At 41.8% G+C, this 26,990-nt stretch overlaps 1 protein-coding gene across 3 annotated transcripts in view; it reads right to left on the reverse strand.

The window, feature by feature from the left end:
* The window catches only part of ELP3 (elongator acetyltransferase complex subunit 3), a 92,604-nt gene that overhangs the window by 55,368 nt on the left and 10,246 nt on the right, over positions 1–26,990 (reverse strand). For all 3 annotated transcript variants that reach the window (XM_037390942.1, XM_037390941.1, XM_037390943.1), the window contains exons 7-9: positions 25,991–26,145; positions 4,410–4,571; positions 1,002–1,128 (exon numbers count right to left, since the gene is read on the reverse strand). In XM_037390942.1, the coding sequence (XP_037246839.1) occupies positions 1,002–1,128; positions 4,410–4,571; positions 25,991–26,145 (444 nt within the window). The remainder of the gene's footprint in view (positions 1–1,001; positions 1,129–4,409; positions 4,572–25,990; positions 26,146–26,990) is intronic.

Raw genomic sequence — 26,990 nt, forward strand, 5'->3', positions numbered from 1 at the left:
AGGAGCAACAGAGTCTGGGGCAGGAATTTTGAGTTAACTTTCAGCTCTCTCACTGTCTTTACCTCTGGTTTTGTGCACATCACTTTCCCCAGCCTCTTACTCTGCCACATGAACATAACATTTGCTAAGTCCTATGGAGTTATGTTCATGAAAAGCTCAAGGAATTCTGCACAAAACCCCTTAGAAAAAGTATGCATGGCAGCTTTCAGAATTTCTTTCTGTACTGTACAGCTGCATTTTCGATTGGTTCCTTCTAGATGTGCCTGTTTGCAGCACACCACAATAAACCATTGCTTTCTGCCCGTACTTCTAATCAATATATTCCACAGCACTGATAGCTTTTTAGTGCCGGAAAGCACCTAGTCTGACCTCGCACAGAAACATACCTGGGATTCCTGTGTCATGACTGCAATTTCTGCACCATTTTAAATGGATGCCTAATTTTTGCTAGAAAAAAAAAAATCTATCATGCTACCAGATGAAGTGGTTAATTCCCTACACTGTTTACCATTTGCTCTTTATTCCTCATTTCATTTTCTCTAGAAATAATTTTATATTTTCTTCTACATTATCAATAAAGATACTGAATAGAACTAAGCCAAGAACAGAGATGCTATATAATACACCTAGACACTCTACTTTGCAATTAACTACCTTCGAGATGGTACGCTTTTAACTTTGAATCATGTACAAGTCTAAATCCAAGGAAAGAAATCCACCTTGGAGAAAAGTAAGAGTCCTAGTTAATATCAGAAGAGCTATATTCCACAGAGACTCGAGTGACTCAGTCTTTCATGAGGCAAGGATATAATTTTCTGGATGAAGTAGTTCAACAAATCTTTCTCGCCCTCCACCTTCAAAAAAGAATTTTAGATTATTTGTCCTTAAGAAACAGTTCTGGCCTGGATTGTAACTAATAGCTGAGCTAAGAAAGAGAAGCAGCATTAGACGAAAAAGCTGGAACACACTAGAAACTCCTGGTTATTTTAAGCCATACTCACAATAAACTGGTCCATGTCCCTTTCCAGCCCCATGTTCGGTAGATCAGGCATCATGTGCGCCACCACTTTAAACCCAGCATCCTTGGCTAAGTGAAAAGACTCGCACACAGCCTTCACAGTGTGACCTCTGGGAAGAGAGAAAAGAGATTGAGGATCACACAGGTGAAGATGTATTTTGATGCTTAATTGAGATTATTCTCTAGGAAGTGCGAAGCGTTGAGTTTGGAACACGGTTGCCAAGACAGCAAACTACGCTAGGGGCTGAAAGTAGTCCAGTTTGCTACTTCTACAGCAAATGAACCACACCAAGGCTACTGCTACACAAATCACAGTCAAAAAACTTTAGAAAGCTGCTGATATTCAATTTTTAAAGCAATGATACTAGTTGATACGCAGCACAAGCTAGGGCACGCTGCACTGAAGACTCTATAATCAAAATGAAGCATAACCAGAAACAAAAGCAACAGAAGAGGAAAAGGAGAAGGATGGGGGCCAAGTAAAACCAGCTAGCTAACAAAATCTTCCTGCAACATACTTGTCAAACTCTCAAGTGCTCTTTTTAGAGAAACACAAACTCTTCTCAACTTCTGAGAGGTGCTAAACCTCTGAAACATAGGCTGCATTAGGACTCTTGAAGGATTTCATGTTATTCTCCATCGACATCAAACCAAACTAAACTTGTGGTTGCTCTGCAGGACCTCGGAAAGACTGGGAGCCTAAACAATGGCAGAAACAAAGGTTGAATCTCACGTAAATAAACCACCTCAAAGAAATTCCTCTCCCCTTCCACCTCCATGGCTCAGGAGCCAACTTCTGCCTCCACAACAGCAACCACTCTCGCTACAAACAGCTACTAGGAGGTCCTCATCACACATGACCAGTCTTCCCACAAAGTCCTTGCTTTTGCTCTTCCCCAGCTGGGAGAGCTCTTCTTCTACTGGCCAACATTTCTGGACATTTCTATCCCCTCAGCATCTTCTACCTTCCCTCTCCAATCCCCATTTTCTTCCCATTGCACTTTCACACCAGTTCACCCTATCTTTTGGAATTCCTTGCCAATGGATTAGCTCAGCAGGTGACTTTTATCCTCCAGAGTCCTTTGGATACAAAATTAACACCATCTGGGCACCTTTACAGATGCACACCTTCTGCCGAGACCTAATGTTAACCAAACCGAACAGCTACTTCCCTTGTTTTAAGGACCTCTTTCCTCTCTGCTGGAATATTTTGCCTCCATTAAATCCCTACATGTACTTTTATGACTATAATTTCCCCCCTCCCCCCCCCCCGAAGTATTACGGTGTTTTTCTGAGACTGTTCAAGGACAGTATTACTCAAGACCTTGAGTAGCCTGAGGGGAGTAAGTGGAGACTTGCTTCATAAATAAAAATTATTTTCTTATTAGAAGTGGAATTTGAGCTGCATCAATAACTTGATTATTTGATGCCTAGATCTGTTCTTGAATATTTTTCTGCCTCACAGCCACCAAAAGCACTCAAAAACCTCACTAATGACTTATGGAACATAATAGAAAGTAATTTCCAAACAGTTAGCCTAATTGGTTGTAATCTGACATTTTGCTACAAGCAAAATATTAAAAGTTTAACGCCAAAACACATCCCCCACAAAGTAGAAGAACAGAAGCAAAATGAGGTCATTTGAAAAGGAAGAGAAACTTGAATCACCCTTCTCTAAAAGTATATTCTAGTTCATTGTTCTAAGAAGTTGGAGGGAGGCATTTGAGCGAACAGCCTGCACCCTCCCTGCTTTGAGACAGCCTGCAGCAAAGTCTTTTAGGAATTCTGCAAGCAGCTTTGAAAAGTGCCTTTAAAAATATAAATCCATACAGGATTACTTCTGACTGAAATCAAGTCAGTAATACACTGCTTCCTTTTTTTTCCGATTCACCAGCAGGAAAGCAAGGGTTCATTAGCAAATGTACAAGCCAAAAGTGACATACAGCTTTGAATGATTTATGGTACCAGCTCCAATGTGACAGACAAAACTGGAGGAAAATTGAAGACGACTGAAGCGATAGCTAAGTGAGGGTTTAAAGTTCCACCTCAGGATAGGACACCTTTAAAAGATTTGAGGTGAAAAAAAGGTTTTGAAAGGTGAAGAGAAATTTGTTAATGTTAAATTTACCATTTCTGTCACAATTAACTGTAAATGAATACATCTAGCCTAAGAGTGAGATCCAGCTACATTCCTTTGTATGGATCTTTTCCTTTGGAAAGCTCTGACATCTAGAGGAGGAACATACCACCTATAAATATTAGCTCTTGACTCTTGGACTACTCAATAAATGGCTCCTCCTGTCTACTGAGATGTGGAACCTGACCATTTCACAGCAGTGACATCCTGCGCTTCCATGCGCCAGCAATACTACAGCTAAACCCATAGAAGGAAACTAATTTTGGATTCTTTAAGTCTCTTAAAAGAAAATGTCCAACATTTTCAGTTTTGGATTACTGCCTTTAAGGTAGGTGTTAACAAAGAAGTGCTTTGCCTATTGAACCATAATCTGTCATTATGTACAATTATGGTTACTAAGCATCTTTGGTAGGTGACTGGAATATGCAATAAGATCAAAGGCAAGTTGAACGAGTGTCGGAAGTGGAAAAAACAGGAGAAAAATCACTTTCAAAATCTCCACAGAATTATCAGACTTGAAATAAAAAAACTCCACAACCTAAAGAGATTGGCTTGCTTGTGATGAGGTGAGATAAACAACACATTGTGCACTCTCATATGCAGGACAACTGTTCTTTTGGCCACAGGTCCAAGATTACAAGGAATAAACTACAGGTCTCTTGCAAATATATTTTGCAATCCCTAGAAATCCCGTATGCCTAGAATGACTGCGGTTACTCTGTCACCAGGCATTGTTTCTGGCTGTGTTATCCCCTCTGTACCTGCCAGTGTCATCCTTCCTCTCTAATACCCAACAGAAAAAGAGAACATGCTGTTTGCTGGGTAAGTACCTCCAATAGATCTGCATCGTATCTACTCAAGCCTATAGATTATGAATTACATAGGGCAAGAACTATGAGCTCTCTCTGGGCACATGTTCTATTTCACAAAACTGCATTTATTTATGAAGTAATGAAAAAAAAAGTACAATATGGGAAAAGAATATAAGTTTAAAATAAAACAACCCAAACAACTCCACTTTCTCAAGCCATTATCTACACAGTAGCACAAAGAAATCCATAAAGCCACTGCAGCTCATTAATTTTTCTTATTGTGTAGCTATGGCCACACAAGCAAGGGAAAGAGCTAAACGTTTCAACATTCAATGTTAAATGGGTGTTCAAGCCAACAGGTCAGGACAGGCTACTCGAGAGTATTCCAGAAAGCATACAGTGAGCAGCCACGCTCAGTTTCGCACTGAAGCTTTCTTCTCACCTGTTGGTGTCCCTGGCCACATCCTCGTACACACTCTGCACTCCGATCTCCAGCCTTGTACAGCCGTAGGATAACATGTCACTTAAATGACGCTTCAGGCAGTAATCTGGTCTGGTCTCTATGGTTATCCCAACGCATTTTGTCAGGCTTCGTTCTGAATACCTGCAAAAAAACCCATCCTCTATTAAAATTGTGGAGGTGGCACTGGAAACTTGGGAATAGTTTCCAATCATCTTCCAGGTGAGAGTTTCTATGTCACTACCAGAATTAAAATCCATGTTAAAACCCTCAAATACATCAGTAGCCAGGGTGCCCTCAACCTTCTGGCAATGCATGGATGAAATAATACAGAAATCTGCACACTAATAAAAGTCTGGGGTTTGTTTTGTATGAAAAACAACTGGACTGTGTCAACCCCTCAAGACTTTTTTAAAAAAACTTGTTAGGAAGACACTCCCAGACCAGACTGAGCCTTCAGTATTCATTTGCCTGGAAACAAAACCTGGACAGAACGGAAAGAGTAGGCAATGAGAGCTGTGTGTGCTTTTAGGGACAAACCAAAGGCGATCTGAGCACTTGCTCCCATTCAGACACTGATGATAATACAAGACCTCACGTTGGGGAAAGCTGGTAGAGTCAGTACGTATTCATTTCATTACATTCCAACAGTGTACAGATAAATTGCAGGGATGGGACAAGGCACAAACAAGATCCAGCCGTTTTCTCACAAGAAAACGTACAAGACTGTCCATAAAAAATTCTACAAATCACTTCCCCTCGTGAACTAGCAGCATGCTCACGACCTCACTGAACAGACGCTGAGGTCTAATGCTGAAAGAAAATTCATTGTTACCCTTTCCCCCCCTCCTTTCCCATTTATCACTGGATGTCTAGCAAAGACTAATTATTCCAGCTAGTAGAAATGGTAAGTTAGTGACCTATGAGAGTAAAACAACAGAAAAAAGGAACCCAAAGCAGCCTTGAACTGAAGTTCACAAAAGGAAACCATCAACCAACATAACCTCCAGCACCACCAGCAAGGATAATATTCCTTTCCATACAGCAATTAATTCACTTGACTGTCTTTCCCGCAGAGTATGGCGGTTGTGTAACAGGACTGCAGCACAGGACAAAGGATTTACAGCAGGAAGAAAGAAACTTCTTGTGAAACCACTTGAAACTGCAGAGATAATCTGGATAATTCCCAAACTGGGATGTAGGCAGGATTAACAGCCACTGTTTGGGAGCTGTATCGGTCTCTTTAATGGTCCCAAATGATGAAGATCTCAGTATTAATACTAAATGTTGCTGAAAAGAGGACACCTTGAGTAAGAGAAGTGTTATGCTGATACCTGAAAGAATATTGCACACTGAAATCACAAGGATGACTAACTTCAGCTCTTTATTAGGTGTTCTATAAAGATTCATCATCCAATTTCCAGCCCCGGATAGCTGGAAACTTCTGAATCAAAATAAAGCTCCAGAGCCTACCTTAGAGCATGATGAAGGTCTGATTTGACAAAAAAAGCCCAAACACCCCACCCCGCTCAAACCTCCCCCACACAACCCCTCCCCCCAAACGTCCCCCACCCCACCCCAAAACAGCAAAAAAAAACCCCAAGTGGGCTCAGACTCACTAGCAAAACTATCAACTCCCTTCAAACTGATGAAGTCTAAGATACGTAAAGACCAAGATATTTGGGGGATACACTGTAATAGCTGTCAAAATAAGCATCTTAAAAAAAACAAACAACAAAAAAATACGTAGAAGATTTCAGAGTTTGTGGCTCACTAATCTGACACTAACAGAACGATTGTTTATCACGTCAGGGAAAACATTGCCAATGTGTGATTCATTAACATCAGACTGAAAAACGCCCACTTTTAAAGACGTGATTTGCAAGGATGAAAGCAAGAAATTTTAGCTAAGGGGCAGGGGGGTGGACGACGACATGGAAAGTCACCAGATAACTCACCCATCACACCAGAGGGTACATACTTATATTAAGCACCTACAATCAGGCTAGAAATACTGAAGGGAGACAAAAATCATTACATCCCTGTCTCTCAGCAAATTTATGGCCAAGATATAAAATGCTGAATATAACTAACACCAACAGACCCTAAACTATAACATCTAAGGGCACCAACAGAATTTCAGTACCGTGTAATGGTTGGTAGTTGTCTTGCCAACTCTATGCCGTGAAGAGAAGCGTGTCTTACCAGAAAAGCAAAACAAAGATAAACCCAAAACAGATAAAGTAACAAAGATGGCATTTCCAAGGGAAGTCATGAGCCTTTTCAGATCACCATCCTCTGTAGAATAAACATTTTCAAGCCAAGCCACAAGTCCTCTAGCTCTCCCCAGCTCTCCTGAAGACTTGTGGTGAGCAAACAGAGCACAGCCTCATACTGTTTTATCTAACTAAAATAAAAGCTTGAATCACATGGTCCATGTTTAATAAAGACTACAGATTCCTTTCAACTAATTGGAAAAAAGTGTGTGACAGCCAGCCTTCCACTGAAGGGGATTCTGGCAACACATCTCCATCATTTCCTGAATCAAAAAAAAAAAAAAAAGAAAATTGACTTTTCTTCTGTCTTTTGTCAACTTTCAAACTTTAAACACTCGTTTAGATATTCATCATTTTTCCTATTTGCAAAATGAACATGTCTATTTCACTTGAAACCTAATATGAAAAGTAAGGACAGGCACAAATTGCAAGATTATAAGTTAAGAAGCCAAACACTGGAGTATCAGAAGCAGCCATGGATCAAAAGCTGTACTAAATCTACATAACCTGTCACTTCATGGAAGGAGTTATCAAAGGTACCCATAAAAGCTGCACCAATTATTATTATGCAGCACAAAGCTGCATTATACAACTAAATATACAACTAATACTTTTTTTTTTTTTAAATAAATCTGTGTTTAACATTTAGTTTCAGTATTTTCCTACACATGGCCAGCACCTCCTTTTCTGGCCAACGCAAGAGTAAGCTATTAAGAGAGAGCTTGGAGACCTGAAAGGGGCAGGAAATACCATATAAAAGATTATCTCCTAAATACTGGATTTACATCAAGGCAGTCAGTGATTTTTATTTTTTTAAAAATCAAACTGGCAACACCTTTTATTTTAAAGCAGAGTCAGGATCTGAGAGATATTTACAGCCAGCACAGAAAAAGGAAAGACAAACTGATGTACGCTTAAGAATAACACCTTTTTAGTGGAAAAAGCTTTTTAGATTTTTTTCCTTAATTTTTAAAGGAATTTATCTTTGAAATCTGGTCCTGATTTGCAGATCAAGTCATAGTTTGGGGTTGGTTTTTTTTTTTAGTTATTATTAATCAGTGATTGATATTATAGTAGATTGGCTATTTCAAGACTGACTTTGCTTCTGCCTCTCCTACTTTCAGTACCCAGATTTCATCGTGACTGCCCAAGGGAAACACGGTGGCCTCCCACATTTCTAGGAGGTTGGGTAGGCACATTTTTCACATTTTTGCCCTGGCAACCTTCCTGACCACGGAAGCAGCTTCCACAAAGACATGCTCCATAATGTTCCCAGGGACCCAGGCAAGGCTTACCTGCCTGTAGTTCTCCTTCCCACCCTCTTGAAGACAGACCCATTTTCAGTCACTAGGGACCCTCTTTTTTTTTTTGCCTCTTTTTTGCCTCCAAGGTGAGGTTCAGCTGCCTCACCCATGCCTTCCACAAATCTGCATGTGTCCAGTTTGCCAGTGGTGTCCAATGCAATCCTCTGCCATGGGCACCACCTCTCACCCCAAATCACCCCCTGGCAAAAGCAGATCTTGCAAATTAAGACAGAGGCAAAGAAACACCGCGTACCTCAGCCATTCCGTGTGTCCTTCATTACTGAATGGCCTGCTGTACCCAGCAGCAGATCCACATTTTCTTTTGTCTTCATTTGCTAACAACGTACCTATGCAAGTCCTTCTTTCTGCCCTATAATCCCTTGGAGTTTCAACTGCAGCTAAACTTCCCTAACGTGCCCTCTGCCTGCCTGTATCCCTCCTGGGTATCCCATACCTCCTTTCACCTTCTGTAGCCAGTCCTTTTTTCATGTTTGAGCTCCATCAGGTCTTCCACATTAAGCAGTTAAGCCAAGGTGGTGGTCTGTCATGCCTGCTTGGTCTCCTGCACATCAGGATGCATCACGTTAGCAATCTGAGGAAGCTGTCCTGGAAGATCTGCTAAACTCACCTGGGCTTATTCACCTTTCAGAGCATCCTCCCATGGGACCCTGTCTTTTGGTTCCCTGGGAAGATTTAAGTCTGTTATCCTGAATTGACATCTTTATTCTGCTACTCACAACCCTTGGGATCTTAAGCGGTAACATCTCAGGGTCATTGCAGCCAAGACCACATCTCTTCCTCAGCCAGGAATTTGCACCTCTCTGAGGCACTGGATGAGCCAACTATTTCAAAACAACACCATAATACACTCCAGAAATCTCCTAAAGTAGTTGTGTTTCACCATCTTGCCATTCTAGCAGGTATCAGGGTGTCAGACTAATTTTAAGAAGTGTGGCATATTGTTCATTAAGTGCATATATTCTAATGCTTACATCATTTTCATATCTTTTTTTAGCAGTATTCCCACTTTTTAAGCATTCTTCTTGTTGTCTTTGATACCAAAAACAGCCACAGAACTTTGCAGACACACCAGTACTATATCCAGATGGAATACGATTTGCCTATTCCTATCCAATTTTCCACTATTTATACAGTCAAGGGTAATTTGGCTGCTGAATCATACAGAAAGCTCATGATAATGCGACTTAACTCCTAAATATTTTCTAGATATTTCGCTGCTGCTTAGAATAGAATCCTGCACCATTCCTAGAAAAGCAGCTTTACATTTTCCCATAATAAAGTACACAGCTTACTTGCATACAACTTAATATGGAATACAAATGTATCCCTTATTTGTCCATCTCCAGTATTGATCGCTCCTGCCAACCCTTAGAAATTACTGTTTTAACACAAGTATTAAACAGAAGGCCCAGAGGCAAAAACAACAGAAACCTATTAGAAACCATTCGGGTCAATGACAATAATTTTCTGCCATGCCCGTTTTGAAAACCAATGTAATGGGTGACACGTTGCTCTAGTCTTTTTTTTTTTTTTTTTTAATGTCAAAATACCTCACTGTATTAAGTCAATTCTCTTGCAAAGGTTTATGCATATTACACTTCATTTCTCAAAAAAACCCTGCAAGCCCACTAACAGGATACAGTGACTTATCACGATAATGGACATGATGGATTTGCCTTCACTTGATCTTTAAAAACAACAGACACTCAGCCACATATCCTGCAGGAATGGCATGCTAGTGAGGCAGATACGAAGAGGGAACAGTCTCTACCCAGCTAGGCAGACAGCCTGAAAAGCAGGTACCTAGAGCTCTGAAGAGTGACTTCAGGATACTCAGACACAAAAGGTTAAGACAACCTTGATGATGACCAAGACAAGCAAAACTGTTACTAACTGAAGATGAAGAGAAGCAAAATAAGAGAAAGCCCTGAGAAATTAGATGAACTCAGGCTGGAAACCCCACCCATGATGGTCTTGTTCACCTGATTTCCAGGTTCAATCTGGCATTAATATTTATTATGTGCACTTCTTCTGGAACTTGAGAATGGAGATGGATTTTATCTTCTTAAGCAACTACAAACATCCTACAGTATTTCTCCTCCTGCCATGGAACAGTCTTATTTATTATTTGTAATACAGCAGTGCTGAGGAATCCCACATAATCAAAAGAATAATCAGAAATCAAGACAAGTGTATAGCACAAGATGACAGTGGGGTAATTTTAATAACAGACTGACCACAGAAGTGAATTATGCAAATAAAACAGATGCTAAGGCATACAGATAAAGGAAATGAGATACAGAGAAACCTTAAGATTTATATAGACATAGCTATTGTAAAGTCAGTTATTTTCAGCATGGTTACAGAACTGTCTGAAATAGGAAGTAAAAAAAGATATTATTAATTTTAATCATCGGGGAACATTTGACTAAATTTTCAGAGAAAGCTTGTACATTAAGCAGACCCTGAAACCAGAATGTGTCTCAAACAAGCTCCAGTTTTTCAGATCAAAAAGGCAGCTACCTCTCCACCAGACACAGCAGTTTGACATAGGGTCTCAAATACTTCCTCACTTCAAGAAAAAACAGCACAGTTCTGGCATAAAACAACTCGTTCAACAAATTCTTTACTCGCTCTCGATTAAAATTTGGTCTATAGACAAAAGTCTTGTCAACGAAGAGACCTGAACATCAAAAGACTCAATTATATATAAACTATACTACAGCAGCTTCCAAACTCCCTGGTTGGGATCAGAGTGGCAGGATGCCAGGCGACACAGAACGACTTACCTCATCCCAGTAAGCTCAGAAAAGATAAACTGTAAGAATAAAGCAGGTGGGTTAGCACTGTGCATATACAGCATATTAATCACGTGCCTTTAAACCACTTACCTGTTTTACACATTTCAGAATGGGAAAGTATATAATGAGGAGGTAAACAGAGACAAAGAGGCAAAAAAATGCACAAGCAGCAGCAGAAGCTCAAAGCACAAGAAGGTCAAAGGCAGCATCAAAGCGAAACACTCACCGAGAGCAAGCAGCGTTCAGGTGTACCTGTCCATAGGGAAAGAAAGGAAGGATGAAAATACAGTGACAAACAAAACTCTGCTGCAGGCAGGAGCTGCACAGGTAAGCACGGGAGCAGGAGCCTCACTGTCTGCGGGAGAAGGTCTGGGGCTCGGCCCCCTCGGCACCTCAGGAAGGGACAGCCAGCACAGATGTAGGTGAGCCCAACAAGAATGTAAATAAGGAGCCTTCTGGCAAGGACCTGCTAACTGCTAAAAGAAAACAAACTGCTGAAGCGATACGACTCAAGGATACCAGAGTAAAATGATCATGGTAGTGGGAGATCCCAACCTCCTACTCATGGTGGATCCCCTGCGTTCGGGGAGCATGCGTAGTGAATTTAAAATGAACCGTACCTTTAAAGTGAAGCGAGAAAGCAACTAACAAATAATTAGTTAGCAGGTGTAGACTTCGGGTGGAACTAACCAACTTCACTGTAAAAATACATGTTGTGAGTAAAATTAGGTGTGCAAGTTAGGAGGAGCGACCCCCCTCGCACCCAGCGCCACAACCAACAAACCTGCCTTGTAACTCCCCTCTAGTTGCAAAGTTCGGTTCCGCACATCACTTCCAAAGCCAAAGAAAACCTCCTTAAAGGTGGAGATGGAATAAATCATGAAGATGCTCATATTACTTAATCATGATCACTGCTAGTGGATTGCCGGACAACAGCAATTTCCACCAAGCATGGTGCTCTATACGCACACGCACTGGGCTGAGCGGTCACAGCTTGGCTGGGAAGGCACTGCTGCTCCTCTACACTTCAGTCTATGCGCAGGGTGGGGGAGGGGGAAGGCAGTTGCAAACTTGCCTTACAAAAAGTGCTTAATGTCTTGTGGAAAGAAAGGAGTGTTGGAGGGCTGAGTGGGGGGAAAAAAAAAAAAATCAAGAATTTTAATTGGCAACCTAAGGAGGCCTTGGCAGAAGGTTCCTGGTCTTAATTTTGCGAACTAAAAGATTGTGAACATCCAGCATCTCAAACAAGTCTAACATCTGGAAAAAATCCCCTTCTTGTGCCCTTGACTACATGGAGCACAGTCCTCAGTGTAACACAATTACAGGTGTTCAAGACAGTGATGCCTACACACGCAGAACGAAGACAAAGAGTGACATCAGTGGTTTCTGGAGAGGAAGCTGCCGATATAATACACAAGTATCTTATGTACCACATCCTCACCTATTACTTAAATGACCTCCTTTTTCCTGATCTCTAATAGCTTGGCTTTACCACAATGTCAATCTCTGAAACACAGCTAGCAATAATTAATTCACTATCTACAATTTCCCACTAGTAAACAAAACCAGGTGGCATCTTATGCATCTAACATGTTTCAAAAGTTTCATGTTTGATGATTGCCCAGAGCAGATATTTGTGAAAACTCAAATGCCAGCTCCTTGGCTTTATACTGCTCCCTTTTTATTACAATTCAGTGTTTTCTTTATCACCACTACCAGGAGTACGACACACTGCTTTGGTTTCTTAGAAGCATCAGTTTCTCAAGGTTCAGTTTTCAAACACTGAACAACTTAGTCACTTAAAATACAGTCATTTATTGATTAAAATATAATCTTCTGATTCTGATAAAGTAACAGTATTTATACCTGCTAAAAAAATTAGGAAGAACAATATTCCCCCCCCCAAATGCCACTAACACATAGGTTATATGTAACTATGCTCCCTCCTGCTGTGTCACTTGGTGTTCGAAATCCAGGATAGGATCAAGTGTTCAAAACAGTATCCGTTCTGAAGCAAAAAAACCCTAGAACTTACCAGTTTTCTCTCTTTCTTAATTTGTTTACTAAGTTGTAACCACAACGAATGGATCTGACATCTGAGAATCCTCCAAAGAAAAAGCACAGCACGAGCAGAAGTGGCACAGTTATGTTAACACACTGCGGGTCTAATCAAAGTAGGGCTATTTGCGTGGACTAATTAAACGCCTGGCTGTAACAACAAGGAGGTAATGATGTTGGCTGCAGAGGGAAGGGGGTAGGAGGCTGGTTTGGTTTATTTTTATATCAGTCACAGCTTTCATAGAGCAACATCACGTAGAGGACCTCTGGCAAGAAGGCTGTAGCTTTGCTGGAGGGACCCTGCCGCCTGTGACAGCCAGTACAGAGCCGTGCACGAGAGATGCTCTGCTCTTACCATGCTGGGCTAATAAACGCACAATTATTTCGAAAGCCATAATCACTGCCTATTCTTGGAGGACATCTGAGCAGGCCCCGAGATGTTTGTCTTAGCTCAGGAGGCAAAAAAAAAAGGACACTGAACAGAAAACCCTGATGGGACCTTCTAACATTGCATGCTTATTTTCTGAGCTCCCATCCATTAAGTTCAAGGCAACGGCAATACAGATAATGCTCTTTCAGCAACAAATTATCAGCAAGCTATAACTGAAAACACCAGGGTGAATAAGCATATGCTAGAGCGAAATATTTCAAACAAGAAAAATCACATGTGTGGCTCTAACAGGAGCCAAGTTGCGGCCTCTTTTTTACCCATCTGTGTCAAAACTAAAGGTTGGGGGGGGCACGGGAGCTAAACCAAGGCTAACATGGACAAGAGAGTGCTTACCTCCTCCTCCCTTAGGTCAGCTCTCTGCCTTTCTCAAACCCGTCCCAGTGAGCAGAGCCATATTATTCTTGGAAACCCAAGTCTTCACATTTACCCCAGAACAGAAGCAATACCACAAGCTTCCAGCTTCCTTGCACAGAGGCTTAAGGAGACCCGAGTCTTTGAACTGCTTTCAGATGGCAACTGGAGTGCCACCAACAAACTGACCTCGTCTGCAGGTGGAACCAGGGACCTGCAAGGTCCAGGAACACAGAAACATTGTCTTCGGCAAGTCCAAAGGTCTGTTGAGCCTGGTCTCCCACCCATCTACAGCTGTTGCAGATGATTAGACCAGACCAGTAGGACCAGGGCAAGCTGCAGTGGTATTTTCCTCTAATACTCTTAAGAGTTGCCAATTATTTGTTCTTCAGGGACTCCCTGAGCCAGAGGCAATATCTTTAGTAGTAGTAGCTGTCTTCAAGACTTATCAGCTCTCACTGGGCGTTTTTTCCTATGAATGTGTTCAGTCACACCTCAGCTTAACTATGCACGACATGAAGGAGAGCCTTCTTTCTATTTAATTCCCATTTTACCCGATAGCCCTCGTGGCATATAAGATAATTGGTGTTTATCCTTTCTCTGTTGTCTCCATGCCGCTCAGGATTTCATCGACCTCTACTCTATCGCTCTTAAATACTTCCCCTCCCCACCCCCACCCCACCCCGAGTTCCACAGTATCATTTCCCTTCTCCCCTCCCTTATTTTTAAAAAGAAGAACTCAACGTAGGTTCAAGCTGTGAAGGCACTGCTGAATTATGCAGCAGCGTAACAGTCCCATTTTGCTCTCTATTCCCTTCATTATAATTCCTCACACTGACTTGGTCTTTTAACCAAGCATCATGCCTGTGTTTCTCTCAGTTGTCTACTACAACTTGAAAATCTTGTTCCTGAGTAGCATTAGCCAACTTGGAGATCATTGTTTTGTAGTAAAATAAGGGAACATATCACTATATCGACATTAATCATCTCACCCAGCATGGTCAAGACCACTATTCCAGCACAGAATCCTCTGGGACACCACTGATGACTTTCCTCTGTTGTGTAAATTATTTATTCTGTCTCCTAATACCTTTCAATTACTTATGCATGCAAAGGCTTCACTCTTATTCCCACAGTCTTTAAAGAGGCTTTGGTGAAGGACCTAATTTTTGGAAATCCAGGTACACTTACACGTTTGTCAAATGCTTCAAAGAAAACTACAACCTAGATGTTTTGTTGAAACATTAACCCTTTTCAAGTAGCCAGAGGAAAGGAATTCATCTGCCATAAGATGAAAATGTGTACTATGGAAACAAGAACCTCTGAATCCTTGTTCTACATAAAGAGAAAGGTGGTTTGGTTTTTTAGCAGCCAAAGAAAACAAAACCTGCTATCCCAATAAAGACAACTGTGGTCCAACACATCAGCAACACATTTCTTCCAAGACGGCTGAAAGAAGAGAACATATTAAGTGTTTGTAAAATGTCCACTTCCTAAGCCCATACTCAATTTTTTCAAACGAGGAGCGTACACACTTTCCTTCACCACGAGACTAACATATGAATGCCAGTAAAAAAAACCACCCAACCCTCCACCTTATACGTGGAAGATTCAGCTAGTGCAGCACACTGTGCTGATCATTCCAGCTTGGATCTTCAGCAGCCAAGACCAGCAGATCAACAAGTCACACACGGATGAAACAATTGCTTGGTTGCCTACGCGCTCAACCAGCCATTCTAAAACTCCTGTCCTTGTTCGCAGGACACATGTACAGACTTTTAAACTCCTTTGATTACCACTAATAGCATTTGAAAATTACAACCAAAGAAAGGAATCCATGAACGTCATCCTGAAAGACCTGATAAAACTGCAAAGAGGAAGAAGTGGTTCAAATGACCAGAAGCTTGAAGGTGACCAGAAGCTCTGGGCTTGCTATGAAGATTTCCTGTGCCAAACAGCAGCTCCTCTCCTATTTAGAATCACAGAATTACAGAATCATTTAGGTTGGAAAAAAAATCTTTAAGATCATAAAGTCCAACCATTAACCCAGCACTGACAAGTCCACCACTGAACCATGTCCCATGCAAATTACATGCCCTCCCAGGCCACCAAAAACCACACAGGTCACTTCTGCAGTGGGAAACAAACCCATGCAGGAGGGTTACCAACCCCGAACAGTATTATTTTCAAAACCATTTGGCAGTTTAAGGTGCAGAAGAGGAGCTTGGAAAAAAAAATACACTCAGCACAATGACAGAAAATTAGAGACACTTTAAGCTATGAAGTTTTAGAAAGAATCAAATGCATTTCTCAGTAACAGTTTGGGAATTTCTGCCAGTAATCCAGGATAAACACTAAAGACAGAGTCCCACTCTTTTGCCTTAAGCACCAGTCCTGGAAGTGCAGCATGGTGGCCTTAACCCACACAGTATTTCAAGGGAAGAGAAGCAGAAGGCTGTAGGCTGCATTTGGTTAATATTTCGTTTTGGTCAATTTTGCTGTTCCAGTACCTTTTCAGCAAGCAATATAAGATCTAAAAAGAAGTAGCTTAGTCCCATTTCAGCTGTCTCTTATGTGGATTCCAGCACAATTTCATTTGACCTTTAGTTAAATTCCACCTCCACCAGGCAATCAATATCAGCTATTCCTACAGGACAGGTTTTACTCTACGTCCCTTTCTCTTTTTATCCGAGTGCACAGAAACAGATAACACATCCTATGAACAACAAACCATGTCACCACAGTGACACTGAAGTGCAAGCAGCTCATCAGCTTGCTACGTACAGTGAAACAAAGACTGTTATAAAACTTCCATGAGGAGATGCCCAAGACTTGCCCTTGATTTCTCACATCTTCACTGTTCAATTTGGTTCAAGGAAACCTGAAAGAACAACAATTTAAATGCCTGTTGCCAAATCAATACGACCAACAATAAGGTCATAATCACAGAGACAGTTTACCACAGAATAGTCAATATGTAGTTACAGACGCAGGCTAAAAAGGGAATCAGGAGAAAAAAAATCCTTATATCTAAAATTATGAAAGAAGTGACATGACAGCCTCTTTTATTAAATCCAAACTGAAGTTCAAATTTTTCTTGCTACAGTTAATGAGAGAGAACGAGCTAGGTGAGACTTAGACGTATTTTTTTTAAAAAAATGCTCTAGTTCCAATTTCAGTTCCGATATTGACTCACTGTGGCCTAGGGAAAGTTGCATATTCTTAGTTAGAACCACTTCCAAACTGTTATTGAAGTAAAAAACCACTTCTGCCACAGCAGTGCTGCATATGGTCCTCAATGCCCTAAAAGCTATTGTTGCATAAAGACAGCGTCCAGTAAAAACCTTGCTTTGTAGTTTCTGCATCTACCTATTAAACAGAATTCATCTCACCCCCATCTAACACTCCAATATAAACATTTAGCTTCAGGAAGGAAAAACAGCTTGACTGCTGCTTTGAGGATACAAAGAAATTGTATCACTAAAATTATAAACAGAGCTAATAAAAAGCAGTCATCAGCCACAACTGCCAGTGAAAAGCTATGGTTTTAGTGGTTTTAGCTAAACTTGCTCTCATGCCAAAGCAACTCCCTCACCTATAAAGCTGCAAGACGATCTCTCCCAAAAAAAGCACTACAAGAACATCCAGGCATCTGTTTCCTCTGTGCTTGTAAAACCCCGTGTTCAGGAGGAGGCTCACTGCAGCAGGCTACAAGCACTGAAGGCGCCATTCCCCCGGCTCCATTGCCATCCATCGTAGCTCCAGCTACAGTGCCAACAGCTGCGCAACTTTTAACAGTCATTGAGCTCATTGCTTTGGAAAAGTGTTTCAGCTTTTAGCTGCTACAGTAGCTTCAAACCGCATCGCCCTGCCTCAGGCACAGACATCCCTCACAACTCCAGGGAAGATGCACTGGTCCCAAGGAGCATGTTCCTGCTAAGGAGTGAAGCCCAATGTTTCCTGTCACGGCTATGCCCCCTGCGAATGGCACAACCTGCCTTACAGCAAGATGAATACACCAGAGAGAAGACAGGAGGAAAAAAAAGAAAAAAAAAAAAAAAAGAAGAAGAGTACAACAAAAGGTGAGTGACCACTTGTGTCTTCCTAGAGGTAGGGAAAAGCAAAGACCTGGAAAGGGGAATGGGAGCAAGAACCAACACCGGAAGAAACAGGAGTGTCTTGCAAAAAGCCTACACCACATCAAAACCAGTCACGAGCTCAAGGAGTCAGAAGTCAGAGCTAAAGAAAGAAACACCTCCTGCCCAGGTCTGCAATGGAGCCAAGGCTCAGTGCAGGATCCAGCTCACAGATGCAAACACCCACATGGAGCTGGGGCTCTCATCTCCCGTGGCAGTCAGTGTGCCCAGTCAACAGAGCCCAGAGGGAGACACTGACCCAGCAGCGGTGCCCACTTCAGCAGGAGCTGTATCCTTCTCTAGGCTCTGCTGACCACATCTCCGCTTGGCTGGAAGGGGAGATCAGGCACCCAGTTCACACGGAACCATCTGAATTGAGCTGTCTTAACCCACAAGCTGAACCCACATCTCACCTCAGAGCTGCTGGAGAAAAGGCAAATCTTATTTATAAAAAAGGAATAAAGGCCCTTCCCACTGATTTTAGAATTTTTAGAGCAGCACACAATCGATCTCTGGAGGTGAATCAGGCAAAGGTTGTGGAGAAAAAGGAAGAATTAGGTAAATGTATATCCAAGGCCCAGACAGAGGGGGACCAAATTAAGGCTGCATAAACACCCCCAGCTCTGCCAGTTCCCAGCTTTTGAGTACTTGACTTCACAAACTGATGGGTCACAAGGAGGCACCGAGTCCCAGAGCGCATTAGCTGCAACACATTGCAGAAAGGCACATTTCAAAAGCAAACAGCCTCGGCTCTGCCTAGCACAGCGTTCACAAGGAACAACAGTCACAAGGAACCCAGTACTTGCCATCCTGCCACAAAAGTATGAAAATTAAACCTGCCTTTTTTTTTTTTTGCATCCCTACTACACCCACCATGTTACTAGAAAATGACTTTTCTTTCAGATTAATTTAGCACTGTTGAAAGGCAGTGGATCTCCATTTACAATATCAATGAGGCAAGCACAGCACAGCTGAGGGAATTATAAACCGCATCTCACTATTTTACCAGCCCATTTTAATTCGGGCTGGAAAGCAATCTCTGCTGAAAGAAGGAAAAAATGTAGCGCAGGCACTGTGTTAGCTCTCCAGGGCATGGCAGTATCAGCCTAGGATCACCTGCATCCTTATGGAGCTCATAGCAATCACTAATGTTTGATCTTCTGCCCACTGCCACGGGAAAATCACAATACAACAGCAACTAAAGGCAGCGCTTCTGTAATACACAGGATGGTGTAATATTTTGTGTCAGGGAAGAAATTAATCCAGAGAGCTTATTTAGTACAGGCCATGCTGTCTCTTCGTGACATTACCTTTAGATCACCAGCACAGTTTGAACTAGAACCGTGTAATCATCAGGCCAGGTTCATATTCATACAGGTGACCAAGCCATGAATCAAACTCCACCTCCAGTCACCAGTCCCAGCTGACCACTCAGACCCCATCCTAGCATTAACATTTTAGTGCAGGTCACCGGAGAACTTGTTATGCTTGCCAAATTACACATGCACAGCAGTGAAGCAGCAAAAATGAGAAAAGTATTCCCTTTGGCAGGTGTTCAGCAGTAATTTGCTGAAAATGTACAAAAAAGGCACTGAAATTCATTATTTAGCTTTGACAATGTCATGACCGCTAGGGCCATCATCCTTTCCACCAGCGTAGGATAAAATACGGATCAATAGCATTTACAAATATTGCTAAATTTGGTGTAGCTCATATTTCTGTTGCGAATAAACACAAAGGTTGAAAGGTTCCACCCTTAAACCTTTGACAAAGATATATTTGGTTCCAGCAACCACCTTAGAAAACCTAAAGTCAGGTACTACCAGATGTGCTGTTGCGCATGCAGAGAAGTATCTGGTGGCTGTGGCTTCCTCATTGCTACTTTCCTTCCCCTAGTCTACATTCAGTCACAAACCTGAGTAATTTACATGCAGGAGAAAATGCTGTGGAAATACTGAACAGGGCAGATAGCTGGATAGGCAATCACTTTCCATAGCTGCAGGATGAAAAAGGATGAACAGCTACCCATAACAAGATTTGGATCTGATTAAATGACTTGCGCTTACATATCTCCTGAACAACACACATTTCAGCAGCTAGAAGTTGGGTCTTGGCAGTAGAAAATAAGCAATGCAAAACCAACAGCATGCCAGAAAAGGCCAGCCAGCTTTGGGGTAAATCTCCTCAAATTCTGCCAGCTGGAAAGACATTATCCATACCAAAAGCGTTTAGGGGTACAAACCCTGCACCAAACAGTTTTCAATGACAAACATGGCTCCTGCGCCATGGAAGAATCATAGAATCATCATCACATCCGAAGCTGGAAACAAAGAAAACCTGCCTGCTTCTCCAGAACATTACAAACTAGTCTACAAATCTCCGGGAACAAAAGGAAATTTACAACAGAGGTTCAGCCTACATTATCTGGCACTAAAACAATGGCCAGTTATCTCCTGCCTGGCACAGAAAAATCACTGCCCAGTCAGATGTCCCGAGGGATTTGACAGACAAGCTCTGATGGATACAGCCACAGCAATTTGTAATGTTGCTGCCTCCTGCTATTCACTTCCTTCCCTGCCAGAAGCTGCTGCCTGCACAGGAGGGGATGCAGAACCAGTAAGTACCTCCACACCTCGGTTGCCCAAATTACTCCTAGAATAGGAGTTTCAGCCAGCAATTACTGCGGTTTGTGCTGGAGCTGCTAGAGCTGCAAGAGCCTACCTGTCACAGTACCTACTCATTATGGCAAGTCAAGAGGTGAGATCTGACTATCAAATTCTGGAGATTTGTAGCGGGGCAATTTAACACGCTGGGCTCCCTGCAGCCAAAGAAGTAGCATGTCTTCTTAAATCGCTATCCGTTCCAGATTACATTAATTTGTCAGAGGGTGAACTCTGGCAGCTGAAGGGTGGACAACTATGTTTAGCTGCCTGTTTTGGAAGTGGTAACCTCAAGCAGAGGGTCAAGGTAGATAAAGGGAGAACAGTAACCTCTTAAATCGCCCTGGCATGAATCACTGGAGCCAGTGAGTCAAAGCGCTCTGTTATTTTTGCTAGAGTCACAATTAGGACTCAGAAAGCACAATTAAGATATATTAGTGTAACAAGCAACCATATGTCAATTGAGCCATCTGAATTGTAGGAGAACATCTTTTTTGCCTATACTAACCACATGGTAAAGCATGTGTGCTTAAACCTCTTTCCTTGAGAGTCAGCGTACACTAGAATTTCTCACAAGCCGGGCCAGCAAAACACAGATCCAAAGCCAGCTGCATCAGCACAGGCACAACATGCTCCCTTGTTACCCCACATCATTTCATTGCAGGTCTGTGCCCTGAAAGTCAAGCAGCCAGGCTAAATCCTGGTAAAATCACAGCCCTGGCAGCAGCAAGACTAGACCTACCTGCAGAAACCCACATCTTCTAACAAAACTCCCAAAGCCTTGTTTGGGACGTTTAAAACAGACTTCAATTTTGACAACGGAGTGCAATGCTCTGAAAGCAGGTTTATCCCCCACTACTGAAAAGCAAAATTATGAGTTGCTTAGTCGTCCACCTTCATGATCACTCAATTTCTTGTGGAGAAATTGCAGCTTCTATTAGAAGAATTACTAATAGATGAGACCTAATGTTGGTATTTGAGAAAAGAATGTAGCAATCTTTCCAATAAACCCACTCTCTGGTAACCACACAGAAACATCTTGGATGGGTTGCTCTGATCCAGTGTGCTCAAGAAGAGTGATTTCCAGCTGGGTTTCAAAAGGCATCAGGAGCTTCACTTACCAAATCAACTGCTGCTGAAACTGCCAGTGCTCAGGGTTTTTCTCCCTTCCTCAGATGAGCTAAAAGGTCTTAAGCTGGAAACACAACAATCCAGCCCTAAGCAGCGGTTACTTAAAACCCACATTTTCTCTTTCAGCAAAGGCTCTAAAGTAGCTGCTCACTGCTTACCAAAAGATCAATACGGCTTTTGGGATACCTAAAGGAAATTTCCTCGCACATAATGAAGATGTTGGTAGCAGCGGGAAGCATTGCTGCCTGCTCACCAGCTCAGCAGAAACAGCTAATGGTGGAAACACAAAAGGACACTCGGCAAAAGCAATCAATGACAAGCCTAAGAAAAAGGCAGTCTCACAGTGTTGTCTGGTGTTGGGAACTGAAATTTCTCCACAAGGAATCAAACGCAACTGACAGCACTCACTTCTGCAAGTTCTGGGCTTCGACGAATGATGGAAGTGGAAAATGAGCCTTTTAAGAGACTACTTACTGAAGAGTGGATGTAAAGCCGAAACAGCCTTGGATTACAGACCTATTATGGAAATAGTTATTATGTCTGCTGTGTACCTGAATATTGTCACATAAATATCAGGTACACAAGACACTTGAGTTGCAGAACATGAGGTTCCAGCAATTTTATCCCCTTCTTGCTTTGCCATTAACAGTGTGATTTACAACCAGATTGAACATCAGGCAAAGTACGATACCGTTAAAATTATTTTTAAAAAATAATTTCTGTGCATTTTTAAATACATGAAGAGAAGCCTTGATATAGGCTTCATGTTCCAGTCCAAGGAGCTGCAGGGGTGCACAGCCCAGGGGGACCTTTCTGACACCCACCTTTCTCAAGACAGGCGAGTTCTCCTTTGTCCTTATTCACTGATTAAAAGTCAGATCCTGGCTCAGAGAAGAGGTACTCAGCCCTTGGAGTTAAGTGGTGAGTCATGGTGGCAGTTAAATATGCTCAGCACCTCTAATGACTCATGGGTCAGGTGAGAGGAGCAAACTGATGGGGAGCAGCAATTCTCATTTGCATGTGTATTCTACACCTTCTTGGTTCATTGTCCTCAGGGAAGAGCAAAGGTAGCTGCAATCAAGTCAACACTTCGGCTTGATGGGAACAACTCCCAGAGAAAAATGTATTTCTCTAGTGTACAAAACCAAAAATCTGTCTTACAGTGATTCTTTAACAGTAATTACAAAACTCCTCCTGAAGAAGGGGCAGTTATCACCAAGTCCACAGTCTTGCTCGACAGGCAATCAGAAGCGTGCTGAAATCTCCTAAGTGGCATTCTCAGTAGATAAAAATTAAAACTTCTCAGTCTTGTTGCACAAACTCTACAAAACAAAGATGCCCCCTGGCTCTGCAATTCTTTACTCATTCCTTGGCCAGCTTATTTCTCAAGCATAGCAAAGCACCTCAAGCAAAAACTTCTGTCTGAATAGGCTAAAAAGTGTTTATTACCTCAATAGGGAGGTGCTACAGAAGTATTAAACACCAGCAACACTTTCTCAGGGAAGGTATGTCCTTCCTCCACTCGCAACAGAGTCACTATGAAACCCTAGCAGTTTCTCTGTTTATCTTTTGGGAAAAAAAAATAAAAAAAAAAAAATCACACTCTTGGTTGGTGAGTTGACACAGGTAAACACATTCACTTCCATAAGCACGTCCCATTCAGGCATTTTGTAAAAACCAAAATCTTAACTTGCTTCAGGTCCACTCATGCAAAAAGAACGTCTGCTCTATAAATTGAGTTCTTCAAATCCCCCAAGCTGGCTGTCCTGTTTATCCAGAAAAAGTTTAAAGCAGCAGCCTAGCTTAGATGCTCTGAGCCATCCCATGAAGATCCTACTCCTTCCACTGACTATAAAGCCAGTTTCAGACCGATTTATTTGAAGTGGCTGGCTAGAGCAGTGCCCCACTTCTGCAAGACAGATCACTCCCAGTCCCACATCATTGCCCTCTTAGAGGCACTGCTGGGTTTGCAACTTCGTGATTTACCATGAGGCTGGATTTACCATAAAACTTTATCTCCCAGAAAGCCAGAAGCTAACTCAGAATATCAGATGGAGTCCATGGGCCAGCACAGTTTGAGGACTTACTCCTTTAGTCAGCCTTGCAGTGCCGGTTGCTGGTGAGGAACAGTAGAGAACTCCACGGCAGGCTCCGGTTGTACCGTACTGGTTGAAATGGCTCACTCACTTCCTTTTTATCAGGTTAAATAGGACCAGCAGTTGCAGCACGCTGATCAAGACAAAGTCTTATATGAAGGAAATTCAAAATTACATCAAGAGGAGGATGTCAGACTGATGACGCTGCAGTGTTGCACATTTCAGACCATATAGGTCAGCGCGTCGCTATCACTGGAAAGGCAGCACTGGCCATAGAAGCCCAGCTCAAGTTTAGGATGAAGTAAAGAAATGACTGGACAAAGGGGGAAAAAAACCGTGTTCGTAGTTAGGTGGACTGTAGCCTCTACAGATAGATGCTCCACTGGCTTAAACAAAGGTCATGCTCAGAAGGCCTTTTAAAAAAGCATGCTGGCTGAAGGTCTTTTTCCCTGTTAGGGAATTCACTGTACAAAATCCAAAGTTAAGTAATGATGTGCACAAAGAAGAAAAATTTCAGTGCTACCATAATACCATTCAAAGTAAGGGTGAGAGAGACCAAATCCCAGGTTACTGCTGCATGCTGTGTCCACAATATAAAACAAGTAAAATACAGTTAGTATTCCCCATGTAGCATGGCCTCTTGTTGATGGAAGTAGTGAGGGAGAAGGGCTGAATTCTCATGTACAAAGATAAATACATTCAACCTTGAATGTTGATTTCAAGTGTCATTGCCCATCTCAAAACAGTACTGCAGTGACACAGTACAACAGCTAAACGCAAGACGCAAAAAAAGTAAAAGGTCTGATTCATCTTGAACCAAATTTTCTCACCTCTAGAATATTTAGGAAGTGCAACTTAAGTAACTCCCACATACCTCCATTTACTAAGCATTTAACATGAAATTTATGTTAAAAATATAAACCTTTATTTATCTGCTGGGAAAAAACCCCACCACACTGTTAGCGCAGGTTTTCTCACATTGCTTGATCTGCATGCTTGCAAGGCAGTACACTGACTTCAGAGTCACTTTGGTTTTGCACGCACTTCAAATTACTTGGTCACACGGCCTGTGTCATAAATAGTTTCCTCATCTGCAGAGCAAAGGACAGGCTACTCAAAAAACAATTTTAGGTCCAATAAAATTAGCTAGACACTGCAGCAGAAAAAAATAAGGAAAAACCACATCCCGAACCACCTGATGTATGTTATAAGCACAGCACTAATTTGAATAGATAGCTCGTTATGGAAGAAAGGTTTGCAGGCTGTGTCCTTCAGTGCTCACAATCAGGGCACTAGAGCAAAAGAAAAGCAATTCTTTTCTCAGCTTCTTCATTATTTTATCCTGATAAAATCCACTTGAGAAGAGCAGCATAGCACTTTTTGTGTGGCTTTGAACGACAAGAAAAAAAAATTAAAAACCCAAAGAAAACCAGCAGAAGTGTTTGCTGCCCTCCAGAGGAAACCTAAATGAAACGACAGCTTTAAAATACGAAGGTAGACATGAAGCTAGGCAAGGATTAGTCCTAATCAGTTTTAAAACCACTCTTTAGTAGCTAATGGCATCAAGGAAAATCCGCTGCACTCAATGATGACAAGGCAGCAAACTACAACTGTCAGTACAGATGCTCACCTAGTTTTAACAGCCCCAAAACATCAAATCCCTCCTTTTTCTTCTTAGTTTTATACCACAGAATGCACGGAAAAGTTACGTTTTAATGACCCGAAGCAGACGTAAATAAATAAACCACAGATTTTCAGTTCATCAATTGTAAAAGGAGAAGAGCATCTCCCTGTCACACTGAAATACTGCAAGGGTAACTGCATTTGAGACGGCAAGGGGCTTGGAGCTCCAGAGCACTGACGCTCTTGGGGGTGAGTCATCCCTTATGGGAGCTGACGTCTGGCCTCCCTTGAAGGCAGGATCAGTTCCCCTTCCCAGCTGAAGGAAATAAATCCCATGGCAATGCAATTTGTCACAACTCCAAATCAAGGTGATGAGGCATGAAAGGTAGAAGTCCAGATGGAATGCCAAGAAATTAGAAGAAGCTTAGCATTTCCTAAATGAGAAAAATAGATAAACCACGGCCTGATCTGCTGGTGCTACGCAGTACACAGAGCAATGCTGCAAGCAGAGCTATAAATATTCCATGCCTAAATAAATATTGGGATAAACAGTGCCTTTCAAAAAGAAAAAGGTTTTGTCTTCAGTATTTTCTGTTGTTACGCCAGTTAAAGAACACTTTTAAACAATTATATCAAGGAAAACCAAGATGCTTACCTGACAGCCTCTGCTACATTATTGGAAGTGTGACCTGATAAAGCATCGTGAAGGTTTCTGATGAAGTAATCTCTGTAGTCTTCGGGCAGGGCCATGAACGTTCCGCCCATCACAATAAATTCTACTTTATCCACGCTGTGGCCTAGCTGTTTCAGCTGTAAAATTAAAAGTACCAGGAAAAAATTACCAGACAGGGACTTACTTAAAAGACTTCTCTGAAAACCCCGATTCTTATACTGCATTTCCTTCTGTAGTTGTCATATCTTAATGTCAAATCGTTAATACTTTTGTACAGATTTCTTATAACCTCACCTCCAAAAACCCTCAAAAGTTATTTTTCTACAGCAAGAATCCAGGACTGATATTGAGTCCAATGTAACAGGTTTTCTTGACAAAACAAAATTATTTAGCCTAGCATTGTGCTGATGGGGTTGCACTGGTTCCAGTTTGAAGCTAGCTTAGGCTTAGATACGGCCAGTAGGAAAAGTTTCCTCACATCCACTTCAATCCATGTGGAACTAATTTTCCTTACAAATCTGCAGGAGAAAAGCACTACACTGAATCCATGCAGCATTTTCCAATGGATTTGGAAATAAAGAGGAAACCAGTTGAAGGAGAACACGACTGAGAAACCCTCCAGCTCTTCTAACTCTCCAGCAAAGACTCCCAAAAAATCATTTTGGTAGGAAAGCCACTATTAGAGTACTACATCCTCCATGAAAGTAATTATCAAGAACTAGCAACTGCCACCGAAGTTCACTAAAATTTTGTTGTAATAGGATCTCCTATTAGTAACCAGGTATTCTTCAGAACAGATAAGAGGTTCAAAACTCATCATTTACCAAATAGAAATGGCAGACGATTAAAAGAGTCTAAAAATATTATCTTTCTACGGGGATCAAGTCAGTTTAATGTAGAATTATAGAATCACAAAAAAGCTGAAGTTGGAAGGGACCTCTGGAGATCACCTAATCTGATCTCTCTTCTCAACACAGCATCA

The sequence above is a fragment of the Falco rusticolus genome, chromosome 6 (genome assembly GCF_015220075.1).
Source record: "Falco rusticolus isolate bFalRus1 chromosome 6, bFalRus1.pri, whole genome shotgun sequence".
NCBI classification, from domain to species: domain Eukaryota; kingdom Metazoa; phylum Chordata; class Aves; order Falconiformes; family Falconidae; genus Falco; species Falco rusticolus.